Source organism: Cucurbita moschata, unplaced genomic scaffold, assembly GCF_002738365.1.
Source record: "Cucurbita moschata cultivar Rifu unplaced genomic scaffold, Cmos_1.0 Cmo_Scf00003, whole genome shotgun sequence".
Taxonomy (NCBI): Eukaryota; Viridiplantae; Streptophyta; class Magnoliopsida; order Cucurbitales; family Cucurbitaceae; genus Cucurbita; species Cucurbita moschata.
The window spans coordinates 3,857,796-3,874,296 of record NW_019268519.1 but is presented as its reverse complement, the minus strand read 5'-3'; the positions used below and the strand labels follow the sequence as shown (position 1 = coordinate 3,874,296).

At 36.3% G+C, this 16,501-nt stretch overlaps 3 protein-coding genes across 3 annotated transcripts; 1 reads left to right on the top strand and 2 right to left on the bottom strand.

Moving 5' to 3' along the window:
* Positions 1-1,560: 1,560 nt before the first annotated feature.
* LOC111441013 lies at positions 1,561-6,539 on the bottom strand. Its single transcript, XM_023077891.1, has 7 exons — positions 5,990-6,539; positions 4,945-5,031; positions 4,590-4,847; positions 3,621-3,785; positions 3,492-3,545; positions 3,251-3,397; positions 1,561-2,302 (listed from the first exon to the last, which is right to left on the bottom strand). The coding sequence occupies exons 1-7, from the start codon at positions 6,164-6,166 to the stop codon at positions 1,925-1,927; spliced, it is 1,266 nt and encodes a 421-aa protein (XP_022933659.1). The 5' UTR covers positions 6,167-6,539; the 3' UTR covers positions 1,561-1,924.
* A 2,983-nt stretch (positions 6,540-9,522) lies between these two features.
* On the top strand, positions 9,523-11,728 carry LOC111439183. Its single transcript, XM_023076954.1, has 2 exons — positions 9,523-10,668; positions 11,344-11,728. Exons 1-2 carry the CDS (start codon positions 10,334-10,336, stop codon positions 11,405-11,407), a joined length of 399 nt encoding a protein of 132 aa, XP_022932722.1. The 5' UTR covers positions 9,523-10,333; the 3' UTR covers positions 11,408-11,728.
* Positions 11,729-11,873: 145 nt separating this feature from the next.
* On the bottom strand, positions 11,874-14,492 carry LOC111434202 (receptor-like protein kinase 2). Its single transcript, XM_023071583.1, has one exon. The coding sequence runs from the start codon at positions 14,439-14,441 to the stop codon at positions 11,874-11,876; it is 2,568 nt and encodes an 855-aa protein (XP_022927351.1). The 5' UTR covers positions 14,442-14,492.
* Positions 14,493-16,501: the final 2,009 nt, after the last annotated feature.

Below are 16,501 nucleotides of genomic sequence, written 5' to 3'. Positions count from 1 at the left end.
TATTTAATTTATTTTTTAAAAGTTTTTTTTCTTTTTTTACCATATTTATATCACATTTTCTTTTAATTGAAAAGTTGAATATTTGTCCAAATATTATAATGATAATCTTGAAAATATAAATAGATACTCTTTGAAATAATAAACCAAACTTCAATAAATATATATATATAAATATTAAAATAAAATATTTATTTACTTTTCAACGTTCACATTTTGAGCTTTCCAAGGTTCAAAGAGAACATCAAGAAGTCAGTAGAAAGTAGGAAAGCCTCTAGATAAACAAATAAAATAAAATAATAATAATAATTATTATTATTATTATTATTATTATTGTCCATCAATTTAAAAAATATTTAATTTTAGTCCTTTATTTTTTACAATGTTAAAATTCACCCTTCCCGCGAAAGTACAGTTTTACCCCTGGAGAGATTTTTATGTGACTTTGTAACGACTCACTTGCATACTCCTCGCTTCTTAAGAGCAAGATTATCTCCAAATACCAACACGAGTTTCTATAACTGAGCCACTGAAAAAAATACATCTTATTAGCATAATGAGTGACTTTCACTTATTCTAAGTATTTCTTAACTATCCTATCTTCAAGATCGTTCTCATTCAGATGTGATATCAGTTCATTCATGTACCTCTCATTTACTCGTGTGTCAGTTTTGAAAGAGACATGCGGGGTTTGAGAGGTTCCATTTTTATTAGTTCTTGAAATTTGTAACCCGTTTCTATTTAGCTCTCGTGGTTTTTATTCCTTATAATTTGATAAAATCCTAAAAAAATAATTACTACGGTAAAGACGGAAAATTTTAGACCTAAATTTAAGGATCAAATTGGTAATTTTACAAACATTTGACTATTGCTTTCATGTGCAAGAAGTAGTAAAGGTAGGCAAATTGAGATGGAAGTGGGACAAGATAAGGTTCAAATGGCAGACAGACATGTCTGTGGAAATGGAAAAGGTGACCTTCACCATCACAAAGCATGCACATCACTTACCATTTTCCTCCCAACTTTACAAGGGGCCTTTTGGTATTTTTTACCGTATCATAAAAGGGCTTGCTCTAAATAAGTCCCGAATAGCGGATAAAGAAAGTTCTCTAAGTCTTCACTGACACGAGAAGCATGGAGAGCGAACGAGATCAGCATCTCAAATTTGTACGTGGAAAGCTCTAAGCTATCCACTCATTGAACGAGACTAGGAACCTGACCTAACTTGTCATCGAAACAAAAGTGAACGAGAGACTCAATCGACCATAATGTTGATCAGTGGAAATTCAAAGAGTTAAGATACCACTAGAAGTGGAGAATCAAATCAAATTATTGCACAACCTTATCTCGATTCATGTTCTTGTAAGAAACTTTTTATAATCATTCTAGACTCGTTTATTTTTCTTCCCAGTGTACCACTTGACCTAGACTCAATCAACCATAATGTTGATATGTGGACCTTATCTCGGTTCATGTTCGTATAAGAAACTTTATGCAATCATTCTAGAGCGTCGTTAACGAACATAATAAGACCTTATCTTTGGAACAATATTCCTCACAATCTACAACAATCAAAACCCATTCATTCTTCATTGATAAAGCAACTCCAAAGAGAGGAGTATACTAAACAAACTAATAAAATACACACACATCATGGATGATAGCCAAAAGGCCCTGTTTCTATCAGGCTTTTAAGAAACTTGGGGCCCTTCCCCTACCCCTACCCCTACCCCTACCCCAACCCCTACCCCACCACTTACATGGCTACAGAATCTTTGTACATAAAAGACAATGACCCAGAGACCCAAAACTTTCCATCAGCAAGAAAATGACACATGTACCCCCTAACACTAGCACTAAGAGGTAGTAGTTTACAGAGAGAGAGAGAAGAAGAGTTCGGAGGGTAAAATGGGAATTTCACCTTCATTCATGGGCAATTGGGGTTCCTACCAGGGCCTCCATAGTAAAAGAAGTGACCCCAATCCCCATTGCTTCCTGTTTGAACATCATAGCAATCAGGCTGCTCTGTGAATGTGCCAATGCCTTTTGGTGGTTTGAGATTGTTTGATGCATCAACAACTTGAATGTTTCTAAAATAGCTTGCTTTACCAAATCCTTCATCTGGGAAATGGCCGCTCCCCATTTGTGTTGAAGTGTGCTGTCCATTTGGCTCTGAGTTTACCACTTCACCTCCCCACTCAATCATGGAGGCACTGTCTGCTAAATATGAGAATAGAAATGAAGGCCAATATCCCATTACGTAGCCATTGCCAAATTGCATCCACCAATGCCCCTCTTTTGGATCCTACATAAATCAATCAAATAAACCATTTCAGATCTGCAAAGCTCACAATTGAAGGACCTGAGAGTCGGTTGTACTCGGTTGTGGCGTCTCGTCATGAGACGTGGTAGGGGAGATACATTATGAAAGGACCTGAGACTCGGTTGTACTCGGTTGTAGTGTCTTGTTAAGAGACGTGGTAGGGGAGATACACCCTGACTAATAGCCCACAACCGAAAGGACCTGAGACTCGGTTATACTCGGTTGTGGCGTCTCATCAAGAGACATGGTAGGGGACATACACCCCGACTAATAAATGATGCAAAGCCCACAACCAAAAGGATCTGAGACTCGGTTATACTCAGTTGTGGCATCTCATCAAGAGACCTGATACACCCCGACTAATAAATGATGCAAAGCCCACAACCGAAAGGACCTGAGACTCGGTTACACTCGGTTGTGGCGTCTCGTCAAGAGACGTGATAGGTGGGGGAGATACACCCCGACTAATAAACGATGTGTTTGGTTGAGTTTTGATTACAACGAAAGAATGTGTTTAAAACAACTTGCATACACTCTATGACTAATCTATAGAAGGAGACGACAGTTCGACGGTCCCTCTAATTCCTAAAAGTATTCGTGTTTACAGTTAATCGTCCCCTTTTTTCCTTAGGCCAACCTGTCATGGTTAAGGCCAAAAGATTCTTAGGAGCATAAGAACATAGCAATGCCACTTGTTTTTCGCCTCATTAGTGTCTCATTTATTGTTGTAAGGTAACTATTGATATGGCCAAAGAATTTGAAATGTGTATAGATATCAGCTGGGTTGGGACAACAACCATAAACTGATGCCCCCACATGCTTATCTATCATCGGTACTATCATTTTCATGGACATTGGATTTTTCTCCTTGTTTCAGAAACTCTCATGCTAATTCAAAAACTATAATAAAGGCCTGTTTTTGGCTGTTACCTTCCAGACAAGTATACTGATATCGTATTGCGAATTTCGGAACGCCGAGACAGGGGAAATGCTTGCTCCCATTGCGATATCGCTGTTGATTTGAATAAAGCCCGAGCAGAGGAGGTTGTAACAGCCTGTAGCTTGATATGCATCGCTCTAAAGCAAACATTTAGAAGAAAGATTATTACGAGAACGCCTCGCTAACTTGAGCAAAAGAAACAGTAACGATCGAATGTATGGTCGGGCTCACCGTCCAGTATGTGAAGAGTCTTGTGTTGTTGTCGCCGTAGAGATTCGGACTGACCTGTTTGTGGAAGAACAAGAAGTTATGACACTTTCTGGTTTATAAAGTTCATGAAGATAATGAAAAGGATGAAACCTGCCAACCAGCTTCAATGCTGTTAAGATCTTCACCAAAAGAGCCTCCCAATATCCAAAGCTGTGATAAGCTAAACTCATTTGGCTGTTGAATGCTGGGCTCCCACACGTTCATAGTGGCTTTAGCTCCATAATACTTGTCTCCTTCTACATAAGCTATGGCATGCTAAACAAACCCAAAAAAGAAAATCAGAGCTGAAATGGATTACATTTAAGAGAAAAAGTGTGAGATCCCACATCGGTTGGGAAGAAGAACGAAACATTCTTTAGGGTGTGAAATCTTCTCCCTAGCAGACACGTTTTAAAAACCTTGAGGGAAAGCCTAGAAGGGAAAGTCCAAAGAGGACTATCTGCTAGCGGTGGGGTTGGGCTGTTACAAATGGTATCAGAGCAAGACACCATACGATGTGCCAGCGAGGAGGCTGAGCCCTAAGGGGGTGATTGGAGGATCCCACGTCGATTGTTGAAGGGAATGAGTGCCAACGAGGACATTGGACCTCGAAGGGGGGGTGGATTGTGAGATCCTACATCGTTGGGGAGGAGAACGAAACAAGGTGTGAAAACCTTTCATTAGCAGATGCATTTTAAAAACTTTAAGGGGGAGTCCGAAAGGGAAAAAGCCCAAAGAGGACAATATCTACTAGTGATGGACTTGGGCTGTTACAAATGGTATCAGAGCCAGACACCGGGCAACATGTGAGCGAGGAGGCAATGTCCCGAAGGGAGTGGATTGGAGGGTTAGAGAAGGGAACGAGTGCACGAGGAAGCTGGGCCCCAAAAGGGGGAGGATTGTGAGAACCCATATCGGTTGGAGAGGAGTACGAAACATTATTTAGGGTGTGAAAACCTCTCTCTAGTACACGCGTTTTAAAAATCTTGAGGGGAAGCTCGACAGGGAAAGCCAAAAGAAGCCAATATCAGCTCGCGGTGGGCTTGGGCGGTTACAAAAAGCGGAGAAATGGAGGATTACCTGATGGCCACTTTGGTTGATGAGATCAGGCTCAGCAGATCTAGGGGGAATTGGGGCTGATCTGTGCTTTTTTCTTCCATATCTCTTTACTGAACTTGCTCTCAAAACATCCTCATGTTTGGTTCTTCTAATGGGGATGGTACCTTCAGGGCACTTTCCATTAACATGCCATAGTTGCTTAATTGGATTCGGTTTTTCACTGGCTTTCTCAGCAACTTTGCTCTCATCGAGCCATTCTGGATGAAAAGTTGGCCTCGTCTGATAGAACACATAGAACCAAGATGAACAAAAACTTATGGATCGAAGAGAAAATGAGAGGAAAATATGGTAATGAACTGATGAAACAAGAACAAACCTGGATTTTGTGGTCTTTAAGGAAAGGATGGTCAAATGCAGGTTGATGAGACATATGAACACAGTCAATTAGGTCCCCATCTGGGCTCTGGTTCAACCAATAGAACAAACATAAGAACAACATTGTATGGTGTTTGGCTCCTAAGAAAGTTAAGACAGAGATTTCAAGAGAAAGTGGAATATGTTCATCCTTGTTTGGTTCCTGAGAAAACAGAAGAATCCAAACATTTTCCCGGAAAAAACAGAAACCCCATTCGAGTAGAAAAGGGAAGAAAGTGGAACATGTTCATCCTTGTTTGGCTCCCGAGAAAACAAAGGAATCCAAACATTTTCCCGGAAACCAAACAGAAACCCCATTAAAGTAGAAAAGGAAGGAAGTGGAATATGTTCATCCTTGTTTGGTTCCCGAGAAAACAGAGGAATCCAAACATTTTCCCGGAAACCAAACAGACCGCCATTACAAGCAACCCCCATTTGAGTAGAAAATGGAAGGAAGTGGAATAAGTTCACCCTTGTCTGGTTCCTGAGAAAACAAAGGAATCCAAATATTTACCCGGAAAAAACAGAAACCCCATTTGAGTAGAAAAGGGAAGAAAGTGGAACATGTTCATCCTTGTTCGGTTCCTGAGAAAACAGAGGAATCCAACCATTTTCCCAGAAACCCCACTTCAGTAGAAAAGGGAAGAAAGTGGGAATGTGTTCATCTTTGTTTGGTTCCCGAGAAAACAAAGGAATCCAAACATTTTCCCGGAAACCAAACAGACAGCCACTACAAGCAAACCCCATTTGAGTAGAAACGGGAAGAAAGTGGAATATGTTCATCGTTGTTTGGTTCCTGAGAAAACAAAGGAATCCAAACATTTTCCCGGAAAAAACAGAAACCCCATTAGAGTAGAAAAGGGGAGAAAGTGGAACATGTTTATCCTTGTTTGGTTCCCGAGAAAACAAAGGAATCCAACCATTTCCACCCCATTTTCTAGCATTTCAGAAACAAAACAGAGCAAGATCCACTTAAACCAAACCCAAAATGAATACAGATTACAAACCTCGATGGTTTTAACAGCCGGCTTGTTCAAGCGCCGGAGGTGTTTTCGGACCTCAAGCTTCTGACGGGAAGCAGATTCCATCCTCGCCGCACAGCACACAGAAACCAGCCCCAAAACACAAAAAATGGCGACCAGAGCTACCATGGTCCTGCATCTGCTAAACCTAGCAGAACCCATCTCCAAAAACCCTCTTAAACTCACAAATCCACAGCAGTTTCCTCTACCACGCCGCCAATGAAAACAAACCCAGAAGAACAAGAAGAAGCTCGCTCAAGAACAACAATGGCGGATGGCCACCAACAAAGGAGAAAGGTGTAAAACCCACACGCGCACAACTCTCTAAAAAGCAATAAATTTCTCTCTCACAAAACTGCCCCACTTTCTTGTCATTTTCCCTCCGATTCGGATTGTGCTGTACAAATCATTTTGTTTTCAAATTTCGTAATGGGGAACTGATGATTTAGGACCAATGGATTTGCATGGTCAAGTTTGGGAGAGGAAGATGAATGATTTTTGGATATTTTACATTACGTTACATGATCATGATCATCAAGAGAGGGCTACACATCTTTTTTCCTGACACCCATTAAATTTTAGCCATTGCATTCCACTTTTTCTTTCTTTAATCCGTCAAATAAAAAGAGAAACAGAGGAAAAAATTACCCTTTTTTTCCTTTTTCTTCTTTGTTTCCTCTTTTAACTTAGAATTGACTTGTTGTCATTCATTTATAGCTAGTAATCTATTTATAGCTAGTAATCTATTTAAACATGGTGGGGACCTAAGAGGCGGTAGTTTACCCTGTGGCAGATGTTAGTGGTTCGAGTCCGCTTATCTCCAACTCGTGAACTTAGCCGATACAAAACTATATGATAGCACTCTATTTTTTCGATTCGGCAATTCAATCTATGATTTATCATTCATGTACGTTGATAAGATCCTTCCATTTAGCAGCACCTTAGGATGGCATAGCCTTAAAATTAAGGGATGGGGTTCAAACGAAGAAAGGCTTACGGTGGATACCTAGGCACCCAGAGACGAAGTAAATAGCGTATACATGTCACATAGGATATAGGAGAATATCGAGGCAAGACAAGTTTATATTGGGTGACCTTTTGAAAATAAACACGCTAAAATAACAAACAATGAGTAAATAATGTAACCATGTCGCACAATTCATAGTATAGTATTTATTTTTTTGAACTAAAATGATTATTAAATAACGCTAATATTAACTTTAGCATATAAATTTATTTACATTAATTAATTTCACGAGTTAGATAATAAAAATAATTTAAAACATTCACGTCGGTAAACTTTATGTTATATTTTTATTTAACTCGTCGTTATATTAATTTTGCGATAAAACTTTATATTATATTTTTTATTTAGCCTATTAGGTCTTTTTATGGAAGCATAATTCAAAATTTCCATAATATAATTAAATTATAAATAGAAAATGATTTAATTCCACGATCCAAAAAAATTTAAAAGGCCAATAATTATGTCATGTCTTAGTGCAACTCATCATTCACCCTCTGATTTCCCACGGTCCTCCAATCTCAATGCATAAAGTGGGCCCCAATCTTAAATTAAAGTCTTAATTTATATATTATATAGTTTATTTCATTTAATATTTTGTATATAAGATGGTTTAAAATATACAATGCCCTATATTTGTTAAAGTAAAAATAAAACAATATTAATTAATATAAAATAAAACAAATTTAAATTTGAAAATTTAAAGGCAACGTGAATTTTTTTCCCGTTCAATGTAGCCCGAGTGCGGTAATTAGTTATATATCACTGAATCGTATTTATGCCTGAGGATATTTGTGAGTTGAGTTAAAACGAATCGAGACATTTTTCGATAAAATTTAATTATTTTGAAGGTAAATTTTCGACTCAAACAATTTTATTAAATAATAAACTCAATCTATAATAAATTTTTTTTGGTTAGGTAGTAATTTATTTTTAATAATAGTAAATAATAGTCTATAAAATATCTGTTTACTTATTTTTAAATATTTAATTAAAAATAGACGCTCGATTTTAATATATATTTTAAATGGTTGGATAATAAAATACATATGTTTAGTAAATTAAATTTAAATTAATATGTGTTCACATTCAATAAAAAAAATTATATTTTTTTTAATAAATTTGTAATTAGTTTAAAAGAAAGCTACTAATTTAGTGGAAGAATAAATAGAATATTCCAAAAACGCATTTATAAAAATTAACTTTAAAGAAAATAACAATATTAACTAAGAAACATTACCCCAACGGTAACAGACAAACAAGGCATGGTGGGAAACAAGAGGGGTAAATTCGTAATTTCCTACATGGAGGACGAAAATTCCCATTTCCCGAAGAAAAAAAGAGAACAGAAAAGTCATGGAACATGGAAAAGCATGTAGCCGTTACAATTTCTATTACCCTCGCTTCTTGGCGGGTCACCCGCAGGTCACGCTAAGTGCGTCACAGCAAAGTGGCTGAAAATTTGAAAAAATAATTTTATTGATAAAATATTGGTCTTTATAAATTGTAATTATATATATATATTTTTAATTAGACCAGAGAAGATGACGATGTATTTACTCATAAATAAGTGATATTTCAGTTATTAATTTTTGGGAAAATAATAAAATATTTATTGTAAATTGTGGAGTTCGATGGAAATTGGGTAGAAGAGATTAGGGATATACATTCAACCCGACAACTCGGACCAACCCAACCTAAACTATAAGAGTTCGAGTTGGGTTGGATTAGCTTTCAGTTTCGAGTAGGGTTGAGTTCATTTTTCTAAAACTATATACAAAATTTGGCGGATAGATGGGCTTTATGGGTTGCAGAAATAAGCCCAAATCAAAGAAATGGGCTGGCCCAACTAAAACAAATGGGCTGGCCCAGTTGAAATGTAATAACAAGAAATGAAAATTATACAAAACAAATATATATATATATATATATTAGCCAAAATTATTAAAAAAAAACATTTTTTTAATTTTTAATTTCTTGTGTAGTTTAATTAAAAGTTTAAATGAGAATAGGACAAAAAGAGAAACTTCAACTACAGGGGCAATTTTGTAATTTCAACTGTTTTTAATTGGTTATGGATCACTTTTATCCCTGAATAATTATTAATTAATCTAATGATTGTCGGAGTAAAATAGTTTTAAATGCTCTCGATCCTTAATAATCACTTGTACAATCGAACCAAACAAATCATTAATGAGTCTAAAAACGAGTCTTTGTTTATATTGTCTTTTCAGCCATAAATAAAAACTCATGTGGAGTATATAATATATCTCGACATCCAAATAAATAATTTATTTTTTAATTTTTGTCAATATACTAATAATAATAATAAAAAAAATTTAAATTTTTTATTACTTAAAAATTTAAGAATATTAATGTTTCTTTTTCATAAATATAGCTCTTTTAATTTTTTTTTAAAAGTATAAAAGTATTTTTAAATTTTTTAAAAAAATTTAAGGATATTAATAAAAATTTAGAAGTTAAAATGTATTTTAAAAATATTTTTATTAATTTAAGTTTTTAATTAAAACGATGCCATATGACGAAAGTTGAAGACAAAGAATAATATCCAATCCAGAAATAAAGTTAGATAAATTGAAGAATAATTTGTACAGTTGATAACGACTGTGAATTCCCGATTGTGCGTTCGATCTCAGTTGCTACCATTCCAATCCAAATCCGCTTCCCATTTTTCTGCTACTTCAGAATCTCAGTTCCTCATCCAGTCACTTTCACTTTCTTTCCTCGCCCCTCGCCTGTTCTTCAATTCGGGCAATGGTGGATGAAATTCCGATCAAGAGAAATAGGGTATGGCCGCACTTTTGATTATGCCGCACGTTTTTGATTTTCTCTGCATTAGTATTCCATAATCATAAAGGTATCTTTCATGGGAATCAAAACAAGATCAATTATGGAGCAATAGCCTTACGCCCAACTTTAAAGGTTGCGTGGGACGATTCCCATTTCGTTTTCCTCTCTCACCGAAGGAATTTTCTGTTCAATCTTCTGTTTACTTGCCTTCTCCGATTGATCTTTCGTTGATCCTTATTTCGCAAGAGTTTCTTTGAAGCCATCTCTCGTCTGTGATTCCTCCCTTGCGGCAGGGGAGTTTGATTCTGTAACATTTGTTCACGTTTTGGACTCGGATTTCTTCATTTCCAGTTTTAGAGCTATGGATTATTATTAGTGTGGCTGGTGATTTCATTCAGATTCATGTTTCTGCTGGTTGTTGGTGAAATAATGGGCTAAGTTTATAAGTGATTGAGTAGTTAAGTAGTCGATTTTTGTTGTTTAAATTGATATTAATGAGGTTTTGGATGTGTAAGATTCACTGTCCTTCATCCCTTTGCCTTTGCCAACCTTCCCCTCATATACATTCCACTGGATCAGTATCATTAGATTTGCAAAACTCACCACATTTGCCTTCACGAGATGTGCCAGTCATCGAAACTTCTGGTTCCAGTGTTGAGACCCTTGAACCTAAGCGCGACAAAGGGCCAGAGAGTGAGTTTGGAAACAAGAGCAGTTTGAGGAAGCCGAATTCGCGGTCAGGCGTTTCAAAGGAGAAGCATGTAAAAACTGTACAATGGATGGATTTTTCAGGCAAAGAACTTGCTGAGATCAGGGAATTTGAAGCTAGGTAATATCTCTTACCATTTAATCTCTCTCTTCCATTTGAGACTTGAAGAGCCGGGAAGGAGTGGAGAAGGTGTGATCTCTGTTTTTAGCATCTCGTAAATCATGATCGAGGAGATCGAATATCATCCAAATAATTGAAATTTAGGGTCTTCCTTCTATTTAATTATTTGATTTTAGAATCTTTACATCTCATGAATTGAGTTTGAGAAGATTTAATGTCATCAAAATAATTGAAATGCTGTTTCTTTCATTGATTTATTATTTGATTAGATCTTGTATTAGTATGGAATTCCCAAGGTACCTAAATATCAGTTATACAATATAATCTGTTCATATTAACACAACATACTGAAACTCGATCGAATATTGGAGGTATGATGAAATAATATGTACTTAGAAGGATGGAACTGCAATTACATTTGATGCTTTAGATGTTCATACCAGTTTAAAGATATTTGAGATGATGCTTCATGTCCCTTTTCCGAAATCCTTGGAAGAGTTCATAAACTAACAGATGGGATTGGAATGCCCAAATTTGAGTTTTCTTCATGATGGCTGCTGTTTTCTGCTTATTGAGTTTTCCTCATGATGGCTGCTGTTTTCTTGTGAATGAACTATACATACTGACTACTGATCGTGTACGCGTGTGCGTGTACATGTTTTTCTTATGCAACAGTGAAGATGAAGATTCAGATTATGAAGACGAGGATAACGGAAGCTGCATCTGTACTATTTTATGAAATTTCTCAGTAGCTTAGATTTTCAAATTTAAAAAAGAAGAGGAAGTAGCTAACGAAGCCCGCTTAATGTCGGTTACAATCATATTCATCCTGAAAGATCTTTGATGCTTCTTTGTTTTCATTTCTCAGATTAGAATATGTTGTGAGAATGAAAGGCAAAATGGAGCTTTATTTACCAATAATGTACCTAATTTATTTGTTTTATGAAAATGTTGTTAATTCTTCAACATGAACAAATTTCACTTTTCACTTGATTGGCAAAAGAATTCTCTGCTTTGTAAATTATATACTGAATGTTATCTCATGAGGCCACTACTTATACTCTAAGCTTCCATGATTGTCTAAATTATTGATGCATACTGTCTGAGATCTGCAATTTGTTTATATCGTTTTGCTGCATTTTAATGTTTCTAAAGTGCAGACTATTTGAACCAGAGCAGATTCCTACATATGGGATCATTGAAACTCATTGCCCTCGCCTTGTAGACCTTCGAAAGATGCGTCTACGTGGTGTTCGTGGATTAAAGTACCCAGAGATGTAAACGATTAGCACTGCAAACACAAAGCCAGCTGGGAACCCAATTCCTGCACCTATCCAGGAAAACACTTCTTGCTTTTCTTCCTCCTCAGCTTGTTTTGTCGGTTGCTCGTCTTCTGGACACGGCTGTTGGATTTGAATTCCACATAGACCACTGTTGTTAGCATAATAGCTTGGAGTGTTCATGGTGTCCATCTGACCCCCAACTGGAATCTTGCCGCTAAGCTCGTTGTTACTCACGTCAAGAATCGTCAACTGTTGCAGCTTGATTAGTGATTCTGGGATCGAACCCGAGAGCTTGTTGTGAGACAAGTCCAAGGTCTCCACGTTTTCCAAGTTCCCAAAACTTGATGGTATATGGCCAGATAGGTTGTTGTATGCCAGGTTGAGAAGCTTTATGCCCTTCAGATTACCAATTGATGCTGGAATCTCTCCACTAAAATGGTTCCCTGACAAGTCTAATAGTGCGTAGATGTCGAGACTGGGACGAGTTGCAAGACCTAAAGTTGACTTCTTCCAGTTCACTATCAAGTCATTGAACTCAATAAAGATATTGAAGAAGTTTTCAGAGAGAGACGAGGCCGTGCTCGGTGTCTCTACCATTCCCTTTAGTTCCCCTACCTCAGTTGGAATTTCTCCAACCAAATTGTTACTGGAGAGATCAAGGATATGTAGTCTACTAAGCTTGGAGATTCCTTCTGGGATCGAACCCGCGAGGGAGTTGTTTCTCAAACTCAGAACTTGAAGCGTGGGATTTTCGTAAAGAAAGTCGGGCAATTCACCAGAGATATTGTTGTTATGAAGATCAAGGTGTTTGAGGAATGTAAAGTTAGCTAAATTCTTGGGGAGGCTTCCAGAAAATCTGTTATTGCTTAATGAAAGAATCCTAGTTTGCTGAGGGAATGATGTGGGAATTTCGCCTGAGAATTCATTTGAAGAGTAATCTATGTATGAAAGAAATGCACCTGGATCAAACATTGGGAATGTATCCCCTGATAGTCTGTTTGCTGACAAGTCCAACAGCAGTAGGCGATGAATCTTCGTGATCGATTTTGGAATTCGACCCGAAAAATTGTTTCCAGACAACATTAGCAGCATAATAGAATTGGCATCACCCATGTTTTCAGGCAGTTCTCCAGAAAAGTTGTTCCTAGACAGCGCGAGAACAGACAGACTCAGTGACTCGAAGAGACGAGGAGGAAGAGAACCCGAAAGCTTGTTGTCTGAGAGAATTATGGAACCAACATTCATTTCAGCAAGCCATAAAGGAAAACTTCCTTCTAGTTTGTTTTCACTCAAGTCCAGGAAATTCAGACCCTTCTGCAAAGAAATCCATTCTGGGACCTCTCCTACAAGCCCACACGACTTCAACGACAGTCGAGAAAGCATGCACTTCGGTTCTAAGCTTGTAACGCTGCTATTCCAAGTCATCAAATTGCCTCCAATCAACAAATCTACAAGCCCTTTCATATCGAACAACCACATCGGAATATACTGGCCAAGTAAGTTGTTTTGCAGTTCCAGCGTTTTCAAGTTTTCCATTTTCTGTATTGATGTTGGAATAGTTCCATTCAGCTTGTTATTGCTTAAAGCCAAATAAGTCAAGTTGGACAGAGTCCAAATATCTGAAGGTATCCCCATTGTGAACTGATTGTCCCTCATGTCTAGTACCTCCAAAGATTTCAGATTGACTATTGAAGCTGGGATTTCGCCGACGAATTTGTTGCTACGAATCGACAATTTCTGCAGCATTTTCAGGTCGCCAATCTCGTCGGGAAGTTTCCCTGTTAAAGAATTGCTATCCAACTTCAAAACTCTCAAGTTTCCAAGAAGCTTCACATCTGCAGTCAGAGCTCCACCGAGCAAATTGCTGCTTATGTCGAGTAATTGAAGGTATCGTAAACGATAGAACTGTGGAGGAATCGAGCCACTGAATTTATTCTGCATCAGATTAAGAGAAACCATCTTACTTAGATTACTAAACCCAGCTCCTGAGATTTGCCCTTCAAAGAAGTTGGAAGAAAGATCAAGTAACATCAAGCTTCTAATGGTGAAAAGTGGCACCAATGCTTTAGCATCAAGTGGCAATGGATCATCAGTAATCCTCAAAGCAAGAGAGTAAAGATTGAGACCTCGAACCGTCCTTGGGCGAGAATCCGGAGAAGAGCACACAACTCTGTCCCATTGGCAACAATCCGAAGTCGAGTTCCATGAATCCAAAGAAGAGAAGAGAGGGATGGAGGTGTTGGGAGAATTTGTAGTAGAGAGAAGGGAGGCTTTGAAGAGGAGGAGAGCTTGCTTTTGTTGATCGGGACACGATAAAATCGGAGTGTCGAAGAAGAAGAAGAAGAAGAAGAAGAAGAAGATATTGATTATGAGTCGGGTACGAACAGGTAGGAGACAGAGATCTGGCATGGATGCAGCAGAAGCAAGCTTCAAGTGAGAGAGAAGAGAAGATGAAATCCTGTGGAACATTTGAAATTCTGATATGTTCATAACTATATATATATATATATATATATATACACAGAGGGGAGGGAACTAAAGTTGATGAGTGGTATCAAAGTCAATGGTCAAAAGTCAACGACCAGTGATTGGGGGAAAATGTTGCAAAAAGACAACGTTGGGTGGAAAAAGGAGTGTATTTTCAGCTGATTATTAGTGGATGAACCTCTCTAAAATGGGTGCATTTGGCCCATCATGAGCCTCGTGACCTCGTGACCTCGTGACCGTGGATACGAACCTGATCTCTTAGTCAAAGGTACGTTGTTTAACAAAATTCAACTTCACTCCGAATTTGAATTTGTTGATATTATGGATTACATAAATCCGCTTTACATGGAAGTTTAGGACTTAGTTTGAGAGACCTAGTTTAAGCATTTTTTCACAAATTATTTATAGAAATATGGTTTTGTTTTTTATTACATATTTTCAAAAATTTTGATAAATCACTTTAAATTTCATTTTTATATAAAAATATATTTTTCTAAATCTTAATTAAATAAGTAATTAACAACAAAAACAACTTAGTCAAATTTGGTGGCTTAATTAATATTATCACAACCTTCATTCCCTTATTTTAAAAGATGGGATAATTTCTAGGTAAAAGAAAGGGTGATAAAAAAAAAATATATATATATATATATATATTTTGTTGATTAAAATATCAAAGTCTAATTAACAAAATAAAAATAATTATAAAAAATTACAATATTATTTATTTATTTATTAAAGAACCACTAATTTGTGGAAATTTATGATGTTGTGTTATGCATTGTTATTTGTTTATTCTGACAAGAAATCATGATGATATCTTCTGTGTTTATTGCTTGACCTTTTATTATTTAATTTTCCCTAAAAAACTATTTTTCTTCTCTAATTCTTCTGTCTTACCTTCAAATTACTCAATAAATGGAATTTAGTTGGAAATTTCTGGTCAAAATGATCCATTTGGAATAATATTTTTTCTTGGTTGAGTTCAATTTTGAAAAAAAAGAGAAAATTAGTAATGATATTTGGGTTGAATTTCGAATATGTTGCGTATTGGAAAATTTGTGAAATAAGCGATTTTCTAAGTGTTTAATTTAAATTCTTCACAAATTTTCATGATACATAAAAATGACCAAAATGCCCTCACACAATTTCTTTACACGGGAACGTAATTAACTAATTTTGAATAACATTTCTTTTTGGAAAGTGAGGACCGTATTTACACGCTTCTCATAGTTGGCCGATCGTCTCGCCTTTCATCTCTCAAACTAGACTTTTAAAGTCTTACAATGCAATGTCCCATGTCAGATTTGGATGTGTAAACTCATAGGAGGTTTGACACTTTCGACTTTAAAGTTCGGATGATTGAGTCACCGAACATTATAGTGAACTTTGTAGTTTTTATGATTCAACCATAAAAAAAAAAAAAAAAAAAATGCAAATTGTTGATATAAGAAATAATTATCAAATAATGCTGATCTTCTTTCAATGAACCTTTCTAGTAATTACTCTCATTACACGGAATCAATTTGACTCTTTCATTTGGACTTAGTTTTTGGGTACCCTTGTATTTTTTCTTCCATTTTTTTTTTTTTGTATTAAGTTTCGTTGATTTTTAATTTACTCTAACTTCCAAATTATTTAAGAAAAAAAGAAATTGAATTTCTTGTACCAGCAAATAGACTTAATTTTCAAAAACTAAATAATTTTTCAAACACAGGTTGGATGATCTAATTATAAAATGAAACAATCAATATCGACCTACTTTTCAAGAAGGTTTTTAAAAAATTGAAAACTAATTAAAGTAATATTGTTTTTGAAATTATATATGTATACTGGTATAAAATAAAAACCTAAAAACAATTTTAATTAGAAAATAAAAATCCAAAACCATTATCAAATAGTCCGTCCTATTAAACAAGTTTTCTTTCTTCTTCCGAAGAGATTTGGTCCGTGATCTATGCCTTGACTAGTTGAGCTAAACTCGCGTTGGCCTAGAAAACAACCCGCTCTACTTGACCAATTGAGCAAAACTTGTGTTGGCCTAGAAAATAACCCGTTCTACT

What these genes read in the sequence shown, in the direction of transcription:
- LOC111434202 (XM_023071583.1), bottom strand. Translation starts at nt 14,441, where the DNA reads ATGAACATATCAGAATTTCAAATGTTCCACAGGATTTCATCTTCTCTT.
- LOC111439183 (XM_023076954.1), top strand. Translation starts at nt 10,334, where the DNA reads ATGAGGTTTTGGATGTGTAAGATTCACTGTCCTTCATCCCTTTGCCTT. An exon ending in ATCAGGGAATTTGAAGCTAG is followed by an intron (nt 10,669 to 11,343) that starts GTAATATCTCTT and finishes CTTATGCAACAG; the next exon opens with TGAAGATGAAGATTCAGATT.
- LOC111441013 (XM_023077891.1), bottom strand. Translation starts at nt 6,166, where the DNA reads ATGGGTTCTGCTAGGTTTAGCAGATGCAGGACCATGGTAGCTCTGGTC. An exon ending in CGGCTGTTAAAACCATCGAG is followed by an intron (nt 5,032 to 5,989) that starts GTTTGTAATCTG and finishes TGGTTGAACCAG; the next exon opens with AGCCCAGATGGGGACCTAAT. An exon ending in TTAAAGACCACAAAATCCAG is followed by an intron (nt 4,848 to 4,944) that starts GTTTGTTCTTGT and finishes GTGTTCTATCAG; the next exon opens with ACGAGGCCAACTTTTCATCC.